General features: G+C 32.2%; 1 protein-coding gene across 19 annotated transcripts in view; it reads right to left on the bottom strand.

Annotated features, from left to right (window-relative positions):
* Positions 1-48: 48 nt before the first annotated feature.
* LOC143243061 (dynein axonemal heavy chain 7-like) overlaps positions 49-22,056 on the bottom strand; it is a 37,551-nt gene continuing 15,543 nt past the window's right edge. For 10 of the 19 annotated variants that reach the window (XR_013023823.1, XR_013023826.1, XR_013023824.1 and 7 more), the window contains 4 exons: positions 21,330-21,607; positions 13,738-13,949; positions 12,173-12,333; positions 10,802-10,862 (listed from right to left, as the gene is read on the bottom strand). Coding sequence is in view for 4 of the 19 variants with exons in the window: in XM_076486794.1 (XP_076342909.1) it covers positions 12,178-12,250; positions 13,738-13,949; positions 21,330-21,449 (405 nt within the window). In the remaining 15 variants the exon portion in view is untranslated. The other 9 variants (XM_076486797.1, XM_076486796.1, XR_013023829.1 and 6 more) reach the window with 9 other exon arrangements.

The raw sequence follows: 22,056 nt of genomic DNA, 5'->3' as shown, positions 1-22,056 counted from the left end.
GCTGGTAAAATCAGGTTTTGACACCCATGTAACTTTCACTTTTCTTCCTTCAGTTATACAATCAATGCTTTGAACTAAATATTTCAAACATGTACTTACCTGTCCATAACACCATTTTCCGATCATCAATAATTCAGTTTTTGTACTTTTTAGCAAATCTCCGTCTCTTGAAAATACTTGGAGATCAAAGTTAATTTTTTTTTTAACAGCTATAGAATTGAATGTACACTTTTCTATCATTTAGCACATGGTCTTTATCTCATGCATGAGGTCAATAGCAGTCTTTTTTCTGTTGCAAATGCTGCATAAACAAAACACACAAGTGTCATTGTGTTAAGGTATTCTGCCTCTTCCTTTTCTATTTTCAAATTTATTTATCTCAGTTTCATGATCTGGGGAGTACTTGACAGTATTTGGGAACATTTGAAGCCTGCAGCCAATTATCAGGGGTAATCCAACCAGCATTATGTAAAGCTTTTATTAAAATCTCTACTCTACTGACAATTATTTATACTTGTTGGGCCATGGCATGACAACAAAATTTAATATATAGTATTAAACAGTTTATCAAGGTTTAGTTGTGGAGTGCTATTCAGTTGACTTATTTTAGCATATCCCAAATTTGATCAGTATGTTCATTCAAGCAGAAACATTATTACATGCCCTTGGTACAAGTATATTGAAATTCTAAAGAATGATAAGTATTCTCAACAAGGCTTATTCAATTTTCAACAGAGACCAGTGAAGCATTGCCATGGCATTGAAATTCATATTTTGTTATGGCATAAAAGAATTAGTCCTATAAAATAGTAAGAATAAGAAAATATTTTCTTGTTCTAACACATGTACATGTTATTGTATGTAAGTACAGAACCTAAAGGAACTTACTTTGTGAATGCTATCTTTCATAATCCCTTCTAACTGTAAAAGCCATTTCTCTACCTGTCCTCAAGCACGAGAGGTAGGTATTGTTTATGTCAACTCTTTTCATCCTCACTGCTCTCCATATGAGTTATGTCCAGATAATCTGTAAAGTTTATTCTTTTTATAATCTGAGACTGGGCCTTAAAAGATTATACATAGAGTTTGCTGTTTGTTACACCTTTGCACTTGTGTAGAAAAATGTTTACATTTATCAGGCAGGCAGTAGTATGGCCTATGTAGGAATGGCTAGAATTGTTCATAAAAATGGAATTTTAAATATCTTTACAATAGGTCATAGAACTTTACAATAGCAATAGCGTTACCTTTAATAACAAACATATGTAATGATCAAGTCATAAGTTCTGGAAGTCTCTGTAAATATCACAATAAAAAGTTTGAATTTCTTCTTTCTTCTTTTATATTACATGATAACTCAAAATTCAAAATAATTATGTCAACCAAATTCACTTAGGTGACATAAAGTAAAATGAAGTCTTTGCTTTCATAAGTGTTATTTACTAAAGGTAATTAAAGAAACAAATTGTAATTCTAGTGCAATAATGTTATCATTATCCCTGGAGGAAAACCTTCTAACAGAAATTGTTGTTGCTTGAAAAACCTTAAGAACATGGAGAAACAGGAAGTAAGACAATAATTGATGAACAATAAGTATTAAATAACTTCTCAGGCTTTTAAACGAGTAATCATATTTGTATTAATCAATTTATTTGGACTATCATCAAAAGTTTTTTTCTTTCTCGATGTACCATCTTTGGGCTCAATTACCTAAGCCTTCTACAAGTGCAAGATGTTAAGTAAACAAAAGAATCTTACAGAACAACTCAAATTAGAAGTTGCCTAGCAACAACTAAAATAAAATGTGCCCTAAGTTTCTGTAAAATAATAAGCCTAAAGGCTAATAAGGTAAAATAAAATAATGTTACAAAGTCAAGAAACGGAGCAAGTCATATTATTATTGTAATTTGTTAACATAATGCTAGAAAGATAAAAACCACATCAAAAAGTAAAATCAACAAAAAGAAATTAATAAAAATTTAGGGTACTTTTTATAAAAGCAACAGAGAAATACATGGTTTGATTTCTTTAAACAATAAGTAATCAGTAAGTATGAAGGGGGATTACAAGATTATGGTTAATGCCTATAGCAGGACCACAGTCATGAGGTGCAATTCTAACAGCTTCCCTATTGATTTTCATTCTGGTATTACAGTCCTTGGCAATGAGTTTTATATTCTTGGGATCAACATTGTGGTTTTCCTCTCAAGTGTATAATGCAATGCCTGAAGTACCTACAGAAGCATGTGCAAAGTCTCTTTGATGATGTTTCATCCCAATATTAACAAGACATTTAGTCTTTCTAATGTATTCTTTTTATGCTCACATGATATGTTGCAAACAAAGTGTTTTTACATGGAAGTCTGATATTTAGACTTAACCTTGATTAAAATATTGCACAAGTTAATCGGGCACCTGAACATAATTTGAATGTTAAAGGTATTCATTATTCTTTTCAATTTTCTCCAAGTTCTTAAAAGTAGGATATCACCATCCATAGTTTATTTTTCTGTTTAATGGTACTTTCCTCATTAAAAAGTTTTTGACATTCTTTTTTTATCAATTTTTCGAGATATTTATTATTACTAAAAGTCAATTCAAATTGTAGAGGTTCAGTTTCTACATAGTAGTTTGCTGCATATTCTATGCACTCTACATGGTGAGGTTTCAATGATACTATTTTTAACAGATACAGGATGCTATCTGATAAACAGTTGCAGGTCATCATTATTCTTTATAACCATTCCCAACATTACCTCTACTGTTACTCCTGAAGATAATGTCATACAAACAGTGAAACGTGTAGAGTCTTTTAGGGCAAGTCCTTTTTTAGTAATTATTTATCATGAGAGATTTTAAATTTTATTGCTTTTAATTATGAATATATCTTTTATACAAGTTTCATTTTAAAATTATTTAGGTTTACTGTTGTTTTTTTTTTCATTTTTGCTTCGTAACTTGTGATTTGAATTGTTTTGTTAGATCCCGCTGTTTACTAAATGTTTTGAGCATGTAAAAGGCTTAGGTAATTAAGCTGAAAGCTTGTGCTTTAAACTAAAAAAAAATGTGGTAAAAATCTGAATGAATTACTTTATACAAATAAAATTTATAGTTGGTACCTCACTGTATTTAGAACACAGTTATAAATACAACCTTCCTAAGTCTGTTGAAACACTGCATTAAAAAAAAATAACAACAAGCAAACAACTAAGGAAAATCTTATATTTTTGGAAACAACAAAAGCAGGGCTAACTGATTAATGTCTTTCTCCACCAGTACGTTGTATCATCAAAAATTAGGAATGTGGTTTATCATATCACATCAAATTCTTTCATTGATTTACTGCCTAAAATATACACAATAACAGATACAAATAGCTTTAAGCTAAGCACTGAAGCTATGTTTACTGTTTGCAATCTGAGATAAATAATTTTCAGACTGCTTTTTTAGCTGCCATTTGACAGTTTTTATTGTTTTCTTTGCACAGTGTAGCTGAATATTTTAAATTTTGATTAATGTTGATGGAATAAATTGTTATATATATGACGACAATTAAGCTTTAAAAGTTGTCCAACTGTCTTATCCCCGAAAAAATGCTTGCTGTTAGTGAATATAATTGCTTCTAGTGACATGCGTATATCCCCTTCAAACTGCCACTTTTCACAGATTCTGAAAACAAATGTAGTTGAACATTTGGTTAAAAAAGTAGTTAATAATGATGCTTCAGCGAAACAAGTACTTACAATTATGCTCCTTTAAAAGTAAAAGAAATCATTACTCTTACCCATTACCTTGCAGTTTAACCACGATATAGCCAATACCTCTGCATTTACAAGGATTATACATCCACTTTAGTAAGTACATTTACTGATAATGTGTTTTGCATAAGTAAATAAATAGTGAGTTCTACAAATAAACAAAGGAGATTTTAATAAAGTAACCAGTCAGTCTATTTTAAGTAGATATTACACATTTATTTTAATATATATGCATCAAATCTAAACGTATTTGTCAATGTATTCTAAAACAAGTCCCCACAAAATCAAAGGGTTGCAAACAAAATAAGTAATTTTTTAAAATGTGAATATTGCTAACACAGTGAAAAATGTAGCTAATCTATAACATAAACCATCAAAATATAAATTAAAATATGGTTTATACTATTTATAAACTGGGAATAGAACAATTTCCTTGCAAACTCACCTCTTTTGTTTCTGACAAGATTTCTAAAAGTTTTTATCATTAGATAAAAAGAAAAACCTTGGTAGTCATTTAAGCCCTATGAGATAAAAATATGAAAATACAAAATAAAGCACTAATTGATGCAAAATGTATGTTGTAAAATATTATGTTCAATCAATTCCAATATATTTTTAATGAGTTCCTTGGACATCAGTTGCAACAAATGTGACAAATCTATTGTAGCTTATCCTTTTATGATAATACATATAACGTGTTTTTAAGCTGATAACACAACTACAGCAATTATACAACTTTGAATATAATTCAGAGAAGATTATAATAGAATATAAATATCAGTTTATGATTTGAATGATGAAAAAAATTAATTATATTAATTATTACAAAGTCAAATTGTTGCCATTATTGCAATAACAAATACATTTTCATCTGGACTTTTTAACCACTATGGTTAAAAAGTCAAATTATCATTGGTTGAAACCATTTCCTGCTTCACATTGGACATATAGAAAGTCAAATTTACAAATTTTGCACTTTAAGAACAAACAAAATTACTTTTTGTACCAATCTTTCTAGAAATGTAGTATCAAATTTTTGGTAAAAAAAAACATTAGTTTTTTTTAATTACAGTACATTATTATATTAGAATATAAAGCAAAGTGATAATGCAATAATATTGTTTTTCACAATAAAATAAGATTAACCAAAAATAACACTATAACCTCAGTCTTCTCAATACAAAATAAAATAGTATTATTTTTAGATTTTTGTCCAAGAAAATATTCGGACAAAGCCCTATAGTTGAGAAGTTCTTTTAGATTTTTGATTAATTTGAGGAGGGGTTTTAGATTCATGAAAAGAATAGCTTCCTTCATCCTTACATTATTGTATACTAAATAAATTCTGATAGGAGCAATAGACTTAGTCACTTTGTGATTAGCACTGCATAAATAATGTTATTATGTAGCAAAAGCCCTCCACCAATATGAAGACATCATAACTTGTGAATGCAAAAAATACAAAATTGTACTGGAAGTGTGGAGGAAGAGTGGGAAATTTGTGCAGAAGTGGGTATTTTAAGGTAGGGAAAACGTTAACTTTCAAGATGATATACATTTAATCACACAAAACTAAAATCCCACATTAATATAGTGAAGGGACTGGTGCAAGATTTACCTATTTCAGCTCCATTCAGAGAGCACCCAAAGAAACTCATGGAGTGTGACACCCAATAGCAGGAGCTTCACATGGATATACTTGTGGGATACTACTTGTGCAAAATTTTGAGAAATAAAAGTACTCTGAGTGGCACCACGAGCCACTTTACAGAATCCTGTAAAATAGAGAAAATGTATTCATCTGACTAAGGATGGTAAGTAGATTGGAAGATAGCAGACTGGAATAGGCAGTAACTCACAGGAGATGAGACAGCCAGGTGATGAAGATAGTGTGTGATGAAAGTGGGAGATGTAGTCCACATGCCAGTCTGTAAAATGTCATCAAGTAGCCATCAAAACAAGAGGCAAAAGAATGGGTGAGGTGGGAGATTTGATGAGAAGAAATATGAAACAGCCTGCAGGTATTGACATCCAATGAAAAGTAGACCAACAACAGCAGTTGACAAACTAAGCCTGTAAGTTTAGATAGTGATAAGTCCCTCAAAGAAGAAAATCCCAGGGAAGAAAAGAAGTGAAGAAGGGAGCCAAGAAATTATGAGATGTAGGCTAGGTAGCAAGATACAGCATAAACAGAATGTGACAGAAGACACAAGTCAGATTGAGCATGGAAGGAATCACCTTCCCAAATGCTGAAGTCTTAGAAAGGAAAGAGACCAGACACGATAAAGTAAAAGATATGGAGGATAGAAAAGGGTATGGAAAGAGTTCAAAGCATAGAAGTCATAGAGATGGTGACCTAAGGGAAGGAGTAAGAGGAAATAGAACTATAGGGAAATTTAATATAAGGAGCAGGTGACCATTGGCTCAGAGAAACTGGGTAAGAGTATGCAAGATTATTAAGGTCCAAACTGGGCAAGGGAACAGGGCAGGGATATCTATGGAAGGAGAGAAAAAATATGGATAGAACTGGGGAAGACAATACCTTGCAAAATCAGGAAAGATAATGGGTGGTAGACAAGGCAGCCTAATAACCAACAATGGTAGAGAGAGCCAACCCTTTGTTGAAAAATATTGTAAAAAAGAGAGATAGCCAACAATGAGACAGTCAGGATGAAGATGGTGATGAATATGTCAGAATGAAAACACTATTACACTGGTAGATAGACAGGGTAGATGAGCAACAAGAATAAGACAGGAAAAAGATCACCAAATAAGAATGTCTGGTTTGACAGGTAATGGATTGGATAAATCCCAAGTATGAAATCAAATAGCAACATGTTGCAGCAAGAAAGAAGGTGTGAGAGGAAGGAAAAGAGGGAAATAGCAAGACAGAAGGCAAAAAAGAAAACCAGTGATGAGTCAGTCAAAGAGGTGCCACAAGGGCCCATAATAAAAATCATGGAGGTGTGGTAAAAGCACAGATCCATAGATTCCCCAGGAGAGAGCTCGCTCATCTGAAAACCCAAAGTCAATAAACTATTCCATGGGACAGAACAAAGTCTGGTCAAGATATATGGTCTGCATTGAGGTTTACAACATATAGTACATGACAGACAATAAGGCAAATGTATTGAGAAGTGACACAAGAAAAAGAAGGTATAGGGTTTGAAAACAAAGAGTCCTGGATCTGATACTTTTCTGACACTTGATATAAGATACGACTGTGAAGTTTAAAGAGTGAACCATAACTAAAGAATCCAACAGGAGGGATAGAAAATGGGAACTTGCCCAAAGTACTGCCAAAAGTTTGAGTACATTAAGCTGAAGTCAAGATACATCCTTGATCAGAGTGTTCAACATAAGGTTGTCATTCAGAGATGCCTCTCTTCCTAGTAAGAATATATTGGTGAAAAGGCATAAGAAAAATTTGGGTGGAAGTAGGTGCACATTTATAGTGGTATCGAAGTGGTAGACAGCCACTCAAAAATGTCTGTGAGAAGAGAAACAGTAGGTCCAAAGGTTCCTGTGATTCATTACACTGGTTGCACAAGGGCATTCAGAGATGGTTGATATGAGCATGGCCCAGTAGAATAAACAGTTTCAGGAAAGCTATAGTTACTAAAGACAATAGAGTCTCTCAGGCAACACGAGTAGGACAGACTCACATCCCAGTGAGAGAATGTTCCATCATTTGCAGATAGACAGGGTAAGATTCAGCCCAGCTGAGAAAGAAGTTGAAAAAAAATACTCCCAGAAAAACAAGGTATTTGATGGGATAAGAAAGAATTTAGAAGTCTTGGCAAGCCATCCTTCAAAGACAGTTTCCTACAGAAGGAAAATATGAAGGTAAGACTTCTCCTGTTAATGGGACAGAAGAAGCCAATCATTCATGCAATAATGAAAATCATAGAGCAAGTTCTTTCAGATGGTACACAAAAACCTTGACTGTTCTGTTAAAGACATAGGAGGTCAATGCAATGCTAAAAAGAAAAAAGGATCGCTGAACTGGAAAGAATGATTTCAAGAAACAAATTTGAAATATCTTTAAGACTCAGCATTGGGAATATGAAGAAACATATCTGAGATGCCACTCTTGCTCATCCAAAGTCCAAGGAAAAAGAACCAACAAAGAGTAAAGAAATTTTCCATGCAAAAATGAGGGATGACCACCTAGCAGATGAAAGTGGAAAGGTAGATTACCAGCCTCCAGTCCCCAGTTTTATTGGGGACCACAAACAGGTGAAAGTAAGACCCTCTCTATGACTTGTTTGTGCAATAGATCTGGCACAGTGACTTCCAGATATTGAAGATAGATGTAATTTGAGAGAGAAGTGAAGTTAACCAGCCATTAACTGAGAGAAGAATTGAAGGGACAGTCCATGAAAACTAACAAGTATGACCTATCTAACTGCAGATAGTTGTTAACAAAGATGTGCATATCACAAAGACCAGCCCCCCATGACAACTGAATCTGCTCCATTGTCATTGATGAATCCAGAACGTCTGACACTGGGCTGAAGAGTATTGAGCAAAAGGATAAAATAGGAAAAGGGGTAAAAATATAGGAAGTGGGAGGAGTATAATGATCCAAGTAAACAGGGAAAGAGTAGTAGTACAGACTATGGCAGAAAGGAGAAGGGAACAGGAATTGCCTGAAAATTCAAGTAGGGCTCGATGAATTGTCTCTTACATGAAGTGAAGAGAGGAAAGGTAATAAAACACAGAAAGTAGTATTAAGCAAAGACAAGAGAACTAAGCACTGGAGAGTGAAATCGACCTCAGTGGGCTTGCTCCCAAACAGGCAAAAGAGATTTCAAGGTCTATGACTCTAGAAAGAGGAAGTTCAGTTAACTGTAGGCCATGATAAAGGAATTAGAAAGCAAGAAGGACAAGAAATAAGATCACTGGCATGGGGTAGATCTATAAAGGAAGCAATATTAACATCATTATCAGAAGATGGGAAAAGAATCAAAATTATTTAAGTTGGGAGTTGTGACGTAGAGAATGGGAAATATAGTAAAAATGGAATGAGAGATAGAGTGATACAGTCCAAATAGCATGAGGATGTCTGAAAATTCTCCTCAACGACAAGAGAAAGCATAACCAGAAGGGGAGACAAACAGTAAAAGTTGTCTTTCTCATCATATTCCTTCTCAGAATGAGGGGAAATAATTCTTGGCTGCATAATAAAACCTACTACCCTATGCACAATGGCTATCATGCCATTTATGTTTAACATGTTTTCAGTAGCCAAATTAAGAAATTGACTATTGCAAGGTTATTCCTCATCTCAGCAGATGCCAAAGTTGCATGAACTTGAAAGTTCATAGTTTGATAAACTAAAGAAAACAAAGTTCCTTTATTAGATTGCAAACCTCTGTAAGTTATGAATACAACAAAATACATCAAATACACACAGTGCTAAGGAAGATTAATGAAGAATCTCAGTGGAAAATCTCAGTGCACAGGAAGGTTATGTCATGCTCATATTAGTGGAGGGCTTTTATTACATAATAACATCATTATGTAATGGTGAAAAATCATGAGAAATCTAGTGAGTGTTGGTTGAAGTTGTCTAAAGAATTGTGGAATGCAAATCTCTCAGGCAGATGCACAAGAAAGATTGCTTTCTGTGTGAAGAGGTAGGTATGGACTCAGAAGTAAGACATTTTTATATTAATGAATGTATTATTGTGAAAAGTGTGAACTATCTAAAATATTTATCAGTGTTAATATAATACAATTCAGAAAATTATGGTTTAATTAAACACAAGTGCAATAATAACGTGAATTTACTGAGCTTATTTGGAAATATGCAATCCACTTTGTTGATTTTAAAAGTAAAATATACACAAAACTTTACTTAAAACACATTGATAATAGCAAAACAATTATGTCATTAACTGAAATGTTGTGGAAAGCAAAATATAATTTAAAACTAAGCAATTACACAAGAAAAAGTGGAGTGGTCCACAAATGGCATCTAGCACATGAGTGGCATGTGCATTTATGTTAGCAATTTGCTTACAGATGTGAAGTATGAAAGTTGGAGTAAAAAGTTAGCAATGAAGTGGATGTAAGGAGGGGTATTCCTAACAGTTGGCCAGACTTCTATAAAAATTATATATCAGTGGTGAAGTGAAGGTGACAACAGCTGAGTGCTTAGCAGGACATATTGACGTTATAAAATATAAACAAATCATTTGTTTATTTGATTTATATGTGTATATATCTTTATTTAAGTTAGGTAGTGAAAATTTATGACCATTTTGTTTTCTTGAATATTTTTATAGATACTTTTTTAAATTTATGATGGGGAACATCCCAGAGGTGAAAACTGCCATTGAGTATACTACAGTTATCTTCTCAATGATATTAAACAGTTTCAACAAAAAGGACTGCAATTTTACCTTTTGAATCAGTTCCAACAACTCACTGGATTTCTTTAGTTTCTCTAAATTTTTTTCAACCTGGAGAACTGCCAGAACATGTCTGTCTAAAACAGCAGCTTTCATGGTGTCTCTCCAGTTCTTGTCTACAGTTGTGAATCATCTGTATTGTATGATAAGAGTATTAAGATGTTGGAACACATTTAAAGTTTAAATGTACCACAAAATTATTTAAAAGGTGGTGCTACCCGTAACAATTGATTTAAACAAATAAAAATATGTTTTCTATTTGTATTTCTTTCCTGTATGGAATGTTTTTAATAACTGCATTTTATTTTTATCACAACTACATTTTTCTATTTCAACTAATAAGTATAAGAAGATAATTGAATTACACAAAGCACTAATAATTATATTTGATGTTTAAAATACTAAGCTATATACATAAATATGTATATAAAGAGAATAAAAAAAAAATCAGATAAAACAATAATATATAAATTGTCTTCACACAAGCAATAAAATACTACTTATACAAATTCTAAAAACATTGAGGAAATATTAAAATAGTTGTAGTGCATACCTTCCCTCCTCTGGCATTTGAGCCATAATATCAGGGGAACTAAAGATTGGCTCTAAATATAGCCATGTAGCTTGAACTTTTAACCACTCATCAATTATCTCTCCTAACATCAACAACTTGTGTTCCCACTCTCTGTAAAAATGAAAAATAAAAAAGTGAAAATACTTCACAATTTGAAATATATAGTATATGAAATATAAAGGTATATATAGTGTTTATCATAAAATAAAAGTAATATTTAACAAAGAAAAAATTATTAGAATATAATTAATTTGATAAAAATATTTTATCAAACCTTTTTTTACATTTGTGAAACATTACCTTTAAGTTTTTCTAAAAACACAGTAAACATTACTCCTTAGTATAACGCGTTTCTTTTACACTATCATTTCAAACATAGTCCTTTTTGGATTTTTTTCATGTATTTTTCTATCTTTATGTGTATTTGTCTTTAAGAAAACAATACACACACATACACATGTATATGATTATATCTGTACTTAAAAAAAATTGAGAATGACCATCAACTATGTTACAAAAAAAAATTAATTTTTTGCAGCTTACTTTAACCACAAATAGAGTTAGCTAGCATTCCTGTCAAATGAAATGCATGTGTATCAACATAAAACTAATTTATTCGTTGTGGGCCTGGACTATTAATGAAATATCCAGTTCCAGACAAGAAAGAAGACTGAATATTGTTTGTGAGTTTGTAAAATTTTAGTATATAAATAATTATTTCTCATAATTATTTTTAATAACTGTTATTATAAATTGTATTGTTTTTTTGTATATCAAAATTGGTTTGTGTTAAGAAACTTGTGTGTATTAATCCTGTTGGCAAATATTGTAAATTTAATACATTGTGACATTTAATTATCTTCTAAATTAAAATTAAAATGTCTAGTTATTTGAAATCGTAATATGTAATGTATGTGACGTAATTAGTTGTAGACTAATAGATAAATTATAATATGTAACATACGTAATAAATGTCAATATTATTTTCATTTCTTACCTTAGAGTTCATCAACTCCTGAGTGCTTTTTTGGAATGGTTAAAGCTTTATCTACAATGTGTTTGTACTCGTCACAAATCCTACAAGATAAAAACTTATACATGTTGTGCCATGTTAGTTAAAATTAAATAAAAGTAGGCATTTATGAAAAAAACTCAAAACTGCATGTTAAATATATAGAGCAATCAAACAATTTCTCTTAAGTGTTTAGTTTTTTCACATCTGTGTAATCAAAGTGTATTTTCTTTAACAATAAATCATTACTTCTTGGTGTTCTTGTGTGTCAATCATTTGTGCAAACACAGGTATCTTAACCTTTAGTGAATACAGTGTACACAGTGTAACGTGGTTTCATACATTTACTGCTACAGTACTTATATCTCATACACTAAGCCAATAATGTACAGTGACTTCTATTGCTTACTTGTGTCAAAGAGGCATTAAAAACAGGAAGTTCAATTCCAATAGCTGTTCAGCAAACTTATTCCTTTCAGCAACCATCCTATTCAAAAAATCCTCCACAATAAGCAGTTTGAATATTCCAACTGGAACAGCCTCTTGTAGCAAACCTGTAACCAGTTGAGGCTATGCAATAAAATAAATATTAGTTGGACTGATACATTTAGCTCGAACAATCAGCCACCTGTCAGTTTATACCAGTATTCCAGTGCACTGTCAGTGTCTGGGTTATTGTATCTGCCATGGATGAAGCAGTTTGAAAAAAAAAACCTAGTATTTACACTCCAGTCCTCTTGAATCATCAGGCTCACAAGGTTCATAATTACTACCTACTTCATCCTCTTCAAATGACTGTGCATTGGAATTTTGTAAATTACTTGCAGTTTCATTCAGAGTAAAACTCTAAACAACTTTGCTATCTTGTTGCCATAATAGTAATCAAAACAAGGCACTGCAGAAATCTCAGGTCATGTGAACTGAAATTTTAGTAATTGAAAGAGGGAAACACACATGCATGATCATTGTACAATACTAAAGGACTGTTTATCTGTTTGCTTACACACAGTTATAGCATCTTTGCTGATTGATGTGTTAACACATCATTAGTGCCTGATTAATAGAAATGACTCATTAGTACTTCATTGGTGATGAACATGTTAATCCAACAATAATAGTAAGGCTTTTCTCAATTGTACAGAATTTCCAGTCATCGTGTAAGTCTAATATTTTGTTTATTAGGGTGAAAACCTGAAGGTGAAGAATAGAAGTGATATAAATAAACAAACGAAAAAAGGTTATAGTTATTACCATGAAATAAGACTTTATTAGGTGAAAGAAGTTTCAGTTCTTTATCAACAAAAATCATAAATAGCAAGAGTACTACAAATGACTCAATACAATCTAATTATTTTAGGATTTCATTTTCTAGTTCATTGATTTACAACAGTAAGTGTATTTTACAATTTTGTTTATACTGGTTGACTTTCATTAAGGCATTTCATTTTAATTATGATCTGTAATAACTGATGTAGTTCTAAACTAGTTGGCTTTCGACTACAACATACATAATTTTTGTAAGGGTCAGATATGTTTTAAAATTGTCTTTCACAAATTATCAGTGTTACCTTTTAGCTCTTCTGAATATTTGTAGAGAATAATAACCCAATAAACAATAGATTCCTACTTCCTTCTGTTTAATAGATTTTACAAAAATACAACTTAACAACTTATGCATCATTTTTTATTTGTTATCTTTTTTATGTCAGGATAGGTTATCAACTTAAAAATATTTTAATAAATTTATAAAATGACTATTGTCAAGTAGATAAGATAATATATTAGATGACATAACTGTGAAGGTACTTATTAGTGTAAATTAATATTTACTGTGCAATAAAAAAAGGCTACACACTTTTTAAATTAACAGTATGTATCTAATACCCTCTCATTTTATGCTTTTTGTTGATAAACTGATTAGATTAGAATTTATAACATTAAAAAAGTCTGTGCTTAAATTTTTTATGGTGTTACCTTTTACTTTCTTCCTGGTGCTCATTTGAGATGTTATTCAATAACTTTTCCAAAAGGATCTCTGTTTGGCTAGCTAAAGACTCATAAAGTTCCCGAAAATCCAACTGGAACATTCCGAGATCAACAATTTTGTCTGCAGTGTACATAAATTTGTTGATCCAGGATTTATACTCATAAACCTGTCTTCTCCATACTTCAAAGCTGCTCTCACTCTAACATATTAAACAGTGATTTTTTCAGTCTAATGAAGATGCATTATTGGGAAATAAAAAAATAATAAACTAAAAATACATAAAAATGTTATCATAAAACTGTTTTTGAACAAAATTTACAGGTTTAAAACATATTTTAGGATAGCAAAAACTATTTTAAAATTAGGACCTCCTTCTTTTCTTTACTAACATCTCTAACTGAACACTTCAATGAATGAAGTTCTTAAAAATAAGTTCAAACAGTGTTAGGTAGTGCAAATCAAAGACCTGCATATCACATAACAAGGTTCTTGAAATTTCAGTGGAAAAAGAACGAGAAGGTTTCGATGGAAAAATTTAATATCTAATAAACTTAATAAAATATCAAATTAAAAGTATTCATATATGTCTAATAATGTAAATGAAGAGAATTTATCTTTACAGGAAAACTTTGCAAAAAAAGCAAAAAAAAAAGCATGTATATGACTTATTGCATAAGTTTTACTATATCAAAGAAAGAAAAATAGTTTTTTGAATCAATAATACAAGTGAGTTTGGTAAACCTTAGACACAGAATTATAAATTCAAAATGCAAAAAAATTATTTTTTTAAAGTTCAGAAGTTGACATTTTTCATACACTGAAAATGTATTATAAATAGGTACTTACTTCGTCTTACATAAAGCTATCTCAACCTTTTTCTGCCCTCTAAGCATTGTAAAACATTTTCATGATCAGCCTGCCAGTTAATATACTTCACCAATTTCACATGATACCTCAACATGTACATATCATGTGAATACTCTCCACTAATTTTTTGCATCACCTACATTTGTGCAGCTACCTCCCTCTGCTATTGTTATTCAATCCTCACTTTCATGGCAGGTTATAAAAGAAGAACACCAGCCAAGGGTAGAGGAAGTAAGCAGCTATCAGAAATGCATTTTCAGTGCATGAAATATGTTAACTTCCAATATGGTCTTACCTCCTTTCATACAAAACTTGAATTCAACAGTGCAAAGTTTAAGCATACAATGTGGGAACCAAGTGGAAAGTGACTCCCCCTGAATGAATGTATGTGCTTTGAGATGAAAATGAAGCACACTTATGAGGTACCATACTGACTTCTGGAACAGGTATGCTCTTTGCTCATGATGTAGGAAATGAATCTGTCATAGGTGTAATCCACAGTAAAATATAAACAGAATTAGCTACATACACGTGCAATCTCAACCAGACAAATGAGATTTCATGACTTGTCCTTGGCATTAGAAGGTTTATGATGAAAAAAAGATAAATTATGACATAAATATAAACGTGACTAAGCCACGTGGACTGTGTTATCTATATATATACGTAACAAGCCTAATCATAAGTATACAGGAATTAAGAAGTGGAAGTTAGCTTCTGGCTGAAACTGGACAAACTCCCAAAACCACATCAGGAACAAGAAGTATAATACACCAAAACTAGCATTACAGGGTTGCCTAAAATCAACCTCATGAACAAAGCAATATCTGTAACCAGTGTCACAAACAGAAATCGTTCATTACCCAGCCATAAATACAGGAAAGAGATATCCAGCATCTGGAATTATTAGGAAGATTTGTAACACTTACTCAACCACAAGAAACAGTGCACTTATGTCCTGTATCTGTCACTGAGAAGCAGGTGAAGTCCCCCAAACTCAATTGTAGGAGCTGGAAAAGAACCTCCTGCAACCAGAATTAATGAGAATAGGAGTCTCTACCATAAACAACTATAAGAATAGGAGAGTGTCATCCTGCACCTAGTTTTAAGAGGATTCTGTATAGGCTGGGCCTGCTCCAACCGATTTGTTACTTTATTTTGACAGGAGTCCACCTGATAAAAAGCATCCAGAGGAAATGGAAGGAGGCAGATCAGCCTTGCCCTCTTCTAACTGGTAAAGTTCTAGTCTCACTCATGATCAATCTTTTCAGAAACTAAGAAATGGGTAAGAACTCCTATGTTACACTGAAAGAAAAAAGGGGGAATTAAATGTGGTGGGGAGTCCAGAGAACCATCACACTAGAGAAAGTACAATGGGTATCTTTAATTCCTACTTTTAAAAGCATATCACTCCCAATTAATGCAATCAAAAGGTCATGGGGGCCTTCCATGGAGGAGTTAGAATACACCAGCCTAATAAGTTATTATGAAAAATGAAAGGTTTCCAGGGTATAAAAGTTGGGAAATTGAACCTCAAAAGTAGTCAAGTAATACCACATAAAATCATAAGGAGAGAACTATACAAAAGTATATCAGCATCAGCACCAGTGAAAGATGAAAGTGATAGTCAAACAGCATCCATGAGCAGCACAAATCTTAGGGATGAAAGACCAGTTAAGCAGTATGTCATAAGAGAAATGGTAGAAGAAGCGGGTAACATTGAAAACAGAAATATCTAATTTGTGATTTCCATGAGCAATGAGGAGAAGAAAATAAAATCTTGAGGGGGGGAGAGGATGATAGAACATGAAAATGAAAGTTCAAAGTAAGAATGGTAAAGATGTAAAGAATCACACTAAGATCCCAATCATGCATATTATAGGAACATAGAGGATGCATGACTTGAAATAATAAAAATGGAGAGAAATGAAAGGGAAAGACAAAATCTGCAGAAAAGGAATGTGTTTGACAAGTCTATCAGATATCTAGAAATGACCAACGTGGAGAACCCTTTGTCAAACAAACAGGTGAAGAACAAGGAAAGAGAATGAACAGAAGGGTAGAAAGGAAAAAAAATCACAACAAATAGATCAAAGTCTTAAGGTATACTCTCACCTATGTGGTAAATAGACATGAAAGAAGGACTAAGGGTACAAGAAAAAAAAAGATGTTACACATGGAGTCAATCCCTGGGCTGAAACAATGCACCTGACAAAAGCCATGTGTGAAGGCAGAGTGTGGTGACATCTGGACGAACAATATATAACTGAAATCAACAGAATACAGATTTAAGGGTAGACAAAGGTTACACAACTAAAGGCTGGAGCAGTGAGAAAGATGGTTATATTGGCCAAGACAGAACCACTAGTAAAACAAGACATAGTGTGGTTTGGAATAAAAATAGAACTCTTGAAAGAATATCAAATAAGATATTAAGCATAATTGTGAAGAATTCTCCATACTTGACTGAACACGACTACCCCCCAAAGTTAGTGGATAATAAACAGAAGAAGAAAGAAAAGGAAATTTGGTGATCCAGTGGAGAAAGGCATAAATGAGATATCTCCAACTGAGGACATATCCACCTACAGGCCTGTAGATTAAGAGACTATTCCACATGTAGAATCTTGTTGGGAGGAGATAAAAAATCCACTACCAGATTTAGAAGAAAAGGCAAGTGAAGACCACAAAGTGGTAATTGTGGGCCCAGAAAAGAGATTTAGGATCTGAAAACACAGAGACCTTGAACTGTTACTTCCTGGCTCTGTGATACGAGTTACTACAGTGAAGATGTCAGAATGTAACATTACCACCCACTCCATGATAGAGAGAGGAAGAAAGTAGGATAAAGCTTGATGAACTGCTAAAAACTTGAGAATGGTGATATGGAAAGATGAACTCCAAGCTATAGATTACAAGGATAAAATGACATTACTAGTGTCATGAACATAAGAAAAGAAACCAAAGCAAAGCTCAGCTCTGTAACCAGGAAAGAATAAAACATGTCAGTGATGGAACAAAACAAACATTTAAGTTCTAAGTTTACAAAATTAGTATGATAAGGCACATAGTGAAGAATTACAAAAAAACAACAGCATTTATTCAAATAGAACAATCAAGTACCTATTTCTGGTATGTAATCTAGAAATTATCTAAATCTACCTAATTAGCAAAGTACTTATAAGTATCAAATAGACAACCATCTAAGTGTATCTAGCCCACAAAATATGTAATAATAATAACTGTGCAAAATGATTAAGATTACCTAGAAAACACATTAATAATCCACATCTAACTTACAATTCATCTAAAGTAATCTAGATGACAAAGGACACATAATTACATCCAACACTGAAGAAAATTATGAGAATAAAGCATGGAGATAAAAACAATGAAAAATATCATTCTTATAGATTAGTGAATTACATGTTACTAGTAAAGATATGTGACATACAAGCTATTTAAACATATATAGTTAAAAAAGTACTGATAAATATCAGACAAACCATCTAAATCGGCATAGTCCTAAAAATAATAAAAAAATGTGCAAACCAATGAAAATTACCTAGAAAACACGTTAAGAATCAATATTAATTCACAAATCCTCTAAATTAACCTAAAGAAAAAAGGACACATTTAAGTCCTACACTAACAAAAATTAAGATGATGAAGCACACAGTTAAGATTCATGAAGAAAATTATTAAAAGATAATAAGAATTGTTTGTCTGAAGTTAAGCACAAAGTTTCACAATGGGTTATCTATGCTCTGTCCACCATGGGTGTTGAAACCCAGTTTCTGATATTGTAAATCCACAGACATACTGTTGCACCATTTGAGAGCTGGAATAACAAATAAGATGTTACAAGTAGTAATCATGTGTAACTTGCAATCAATTTAAACATACTTTGTTAAAGAACTAAGTGAAAATAACCTAACAAGCCCTTGAAATTTGTTAAGTCCACACAGTATTTAATATTAATGAATATGCAAAGAAAAACAACAAAGTAATAATCAATATCTCACTTGCAATGCCTCTAAAGACACTTAGATGACAAATGACACATAAATTTCTAACATAGCAAAGTCTAAACAGAGATGACACAAAATACTTAATTCTTCCATTTTTTAGACAAGGACAAAGCCACACAAAAAGTATTGGAGCCAAGCTACAAGTGTATTAACCAGGTGTGAAGCATTCATGTTGAAATACTTATCATGGATTCCCTGATAGAGCTGGAAGCAACAGGAGAAAGGACAGGAAGAACAATTCACCACCAAAGTGAATGACATTGCAGTACAGGAATGGGTGGAAGGTGAAAACTCTTTAAGAAGTGTACAGTGTAACAGATTAAAATAAGCTACTAGAGAAAAAAAGAGTCCAAATTATTTTCTCATTAATTGTATTTTTTTCTCAGAAACAATGCCACATGAAAAATAAGAAGAAATAACTGTTGAACATACAAACGTAGCTTCCTGCAAATTAAGACAAACTTTCTTTGCAGATGAAGTCTAACCTGATTCCTGAGAAGCTGTTTAACAGTAACATTTTCGACTGTAACAGGAAATGCATAGTTGACACAATGTTTGCAATTCATGAGATCTCTTATATTTCAGTAGCATGCAAAAAAACATAACTAAATAATGCTGTACCAATAGAGAAGGTGTGAAAGGAGGTAAGACCACATCAGAAGTTAACATTTTTCTTGTGTATTTCTTTCAGAATCTGCCAATTCTTAAAAGTGAGGATTGAGTGAGAATGGCAGAAAGAGCTAAGCTGCTTCAATATAGGGAGCATAATACTGTTGGTGGAAAGTAGTCGCATGATATGTACATGTTCAGAAATGGTGCAAAATTGATAGGGGTATATCGACTAGTGCACTGATTGAGAAAAGTTTTTAACAATGCTCAAAGAGCAAAAGAAATGTGATATAGCTGTGTTTGAGATCATACTGGAATAATTATTATTAAAACAATGCAACACATATAATACAATATGTTAATAATATAATAACACTTATTTATTGCTAAAGTACAGTTTATTAATACAATCACACTGTCTGCTTTAAACTCAATTATCAAATAATACAAATATTACTATGTAACCAAGAGTTTACCAACACAGTTACATAATAAACTCTCTAAAGACACAGAGCATTTACTAACACAATCACATTGTAGTGTTAATGAACAAAATGACATTATGATTTTTTTGGTTTTAAAACACTTAAGTAACACAGACACAAATATCAGACACTAAATATTCCACTTAATAAATCAAGTAACAAAAGTATTTAAAATTTTTACTCTCAGAATATAGTCTTCTAACATAGTCCAATGCAGAACTTCATATTGTTTTACATTAACCTGCTATATTGCTGTCATTTACACAATATTTAATTATTCTTGTTAATTTGTCTTGTGAGGTTCATTAACATACATTTCTTTACATCTAGCAAATGTTTAGTATTATTTAATTGGTCCTGAAGTCTCCACAATGTTCTATTTACAAAGGCCTTCAGTAAATTCTTAAACTAGAAAAACACATTATAGCAAAAAATATCTGATAATAATGGCCTCCGAAGAGAATACATAAAAAAGTTTGTGTGTGTGTGTTTTTATACAGCAAAGTCACATTGGGCTATCTGATGAGCCCACTGAGAGGAATCGAACCCCCTGATTTTAGCTTTGTAAATCTGGAGACATACCGCTGTACTAGCGGGGGGAGAAAAGCTTTAATGAAGAAATGTAGTAAAAAATTTATTGTTGTTTTAGTAAAATCCTACACATTGGACTGTGTTTTCTGTCCACTGTAGTGAATTGAACTCATGAATTTAGAGATTTAAATCCATAAAGTTACTGCTGACCCACTGGGTTTGGGAACTGCTAAAAAGTTAGAATTCAGTCAGTTTTGCTGAGGTTTGTTTTTGTAATTATAAATATATTTAGAATAACTTATCCATTTTACAAATGCTCTTAAATGTTTACTACATCTATCATACATATATATATCAAGCAGAAATGTTGTTTGTGCATATACACTTCTCACCTACACTTGACATGCACCTTCAGGGCCTCTACAGAAAGTCTTGATGGATCAGCACATAAACTTAGTTCTCTATGTTATCCCCCCTTGGCCACTATGTATTTTACCTACTATTTTACTGATATCTATTTAACTCTGAAAGTACTCTTAGCGCCCTCCTAGGAGTGATATTGGTGGGCTTGCATTTGGATCTAATCACTGTATGTTACTTTCCAAGGACTACTGTGTCTTCTCACCGTGTGCTGAGTAGATATATCAGATATTTGAATATCATAAGCATGGGATGGCTTTGGCATGACTGTAACCATTCTGCACATTACTCAAGCCTACTCAGTTAGAGACTGCATGATTATTCCCATGTCTAAATAAGTCATATGTAGAGTTTTTGTTTTTTAATCTGTAATTTGTCTCAAAAGGACAGTGTACATCCTGTGCACAATATTGCTGTGGGTCCATACTGAATTTTGTACTTGGCTCCACCACTAGAAGCAACATGTTAGGCAGCACAAACATAAGCAGTTTTTCTATTATCCCATAGTTAGCCATCATAATCAAATATAAAATGATTAAATATAATAGAAAAAAACTGTTAATTCTTTATATTTTAACATGATCACTGATCAAATGATGCAAATAAATTTCCTACTTTAATAACTTGAAAACATACCTCACCATCTAAAATGTCAAGATACTTATTAAAGTTGTTCATGTATTTCTGAAGATGCTGGAATTGTTCTTTGAGAACAGTTAATATCTGTGTCTTGATAATACTTGAGAGCCAAAACATACTGTATTCAGATGATTTTCAACTCGAGAAATTATTCTGACAGAATGAAGCAAAGAATCCAAGATATCCAGCATAAATGTTTCAAAATCATGGTGAGTTGGTTCAAGTTTGATCTGCTGTCCAACTGCAACCAATTTTGTAATAAACATGTGATTTTCCTGAAACAAAAAAGACATGTATACAAATTTTACTCTATAGAGAAATAGATATTTTTGTGCAACATACTGGATGGTTGCATCTTATCTACTCTACAAAGCCTAAAAACACATTTGTAAAAGTTTAGAAAATATTTTAATGTTTTCTAACTAATCTGTAACATTTTTTTTCTTTTTGTGACAAGCAAGTAAACAACTGCATGAAGGTTGTATAGGTATGCAAACATGTATTTTAAAATGGAGTCCTCTGTTATACAGAACTTATCAACTAAAACTAACTGCTCACCATACTTAACTCTCAATTTGTATAAAATATATTTTTGTACAGCAAAGGATTTGAACTGTACAAGAAAATGGCTGTGTTCATTTTCTACTTATGTATGTGTGGTGATGAAAAGCATTATTCTTACAGTTAATAGGTTTTAATTTTTATCTTATGTGGAGTAATAATC

Source organism: Tachypleus tridentatus, unplaced genomic scaffold (genome assembly GCF_004210375.1).
Source record: "Tachypleus tridentatus isolate NWPU-2018 unplaced genomic scaffold, ASM421037v1 Hic_cluster_2, whole genome shotgun sequence".
NCBI lineage: Eukaryota > Metazoa > Arthropoda > Merostomata > Xiphosura > Limulidae > Tachypleus > Tachypleus tridentatus.
This window is presented reverse-complemented; position numbering and strand designations above follow the sequence as displayed.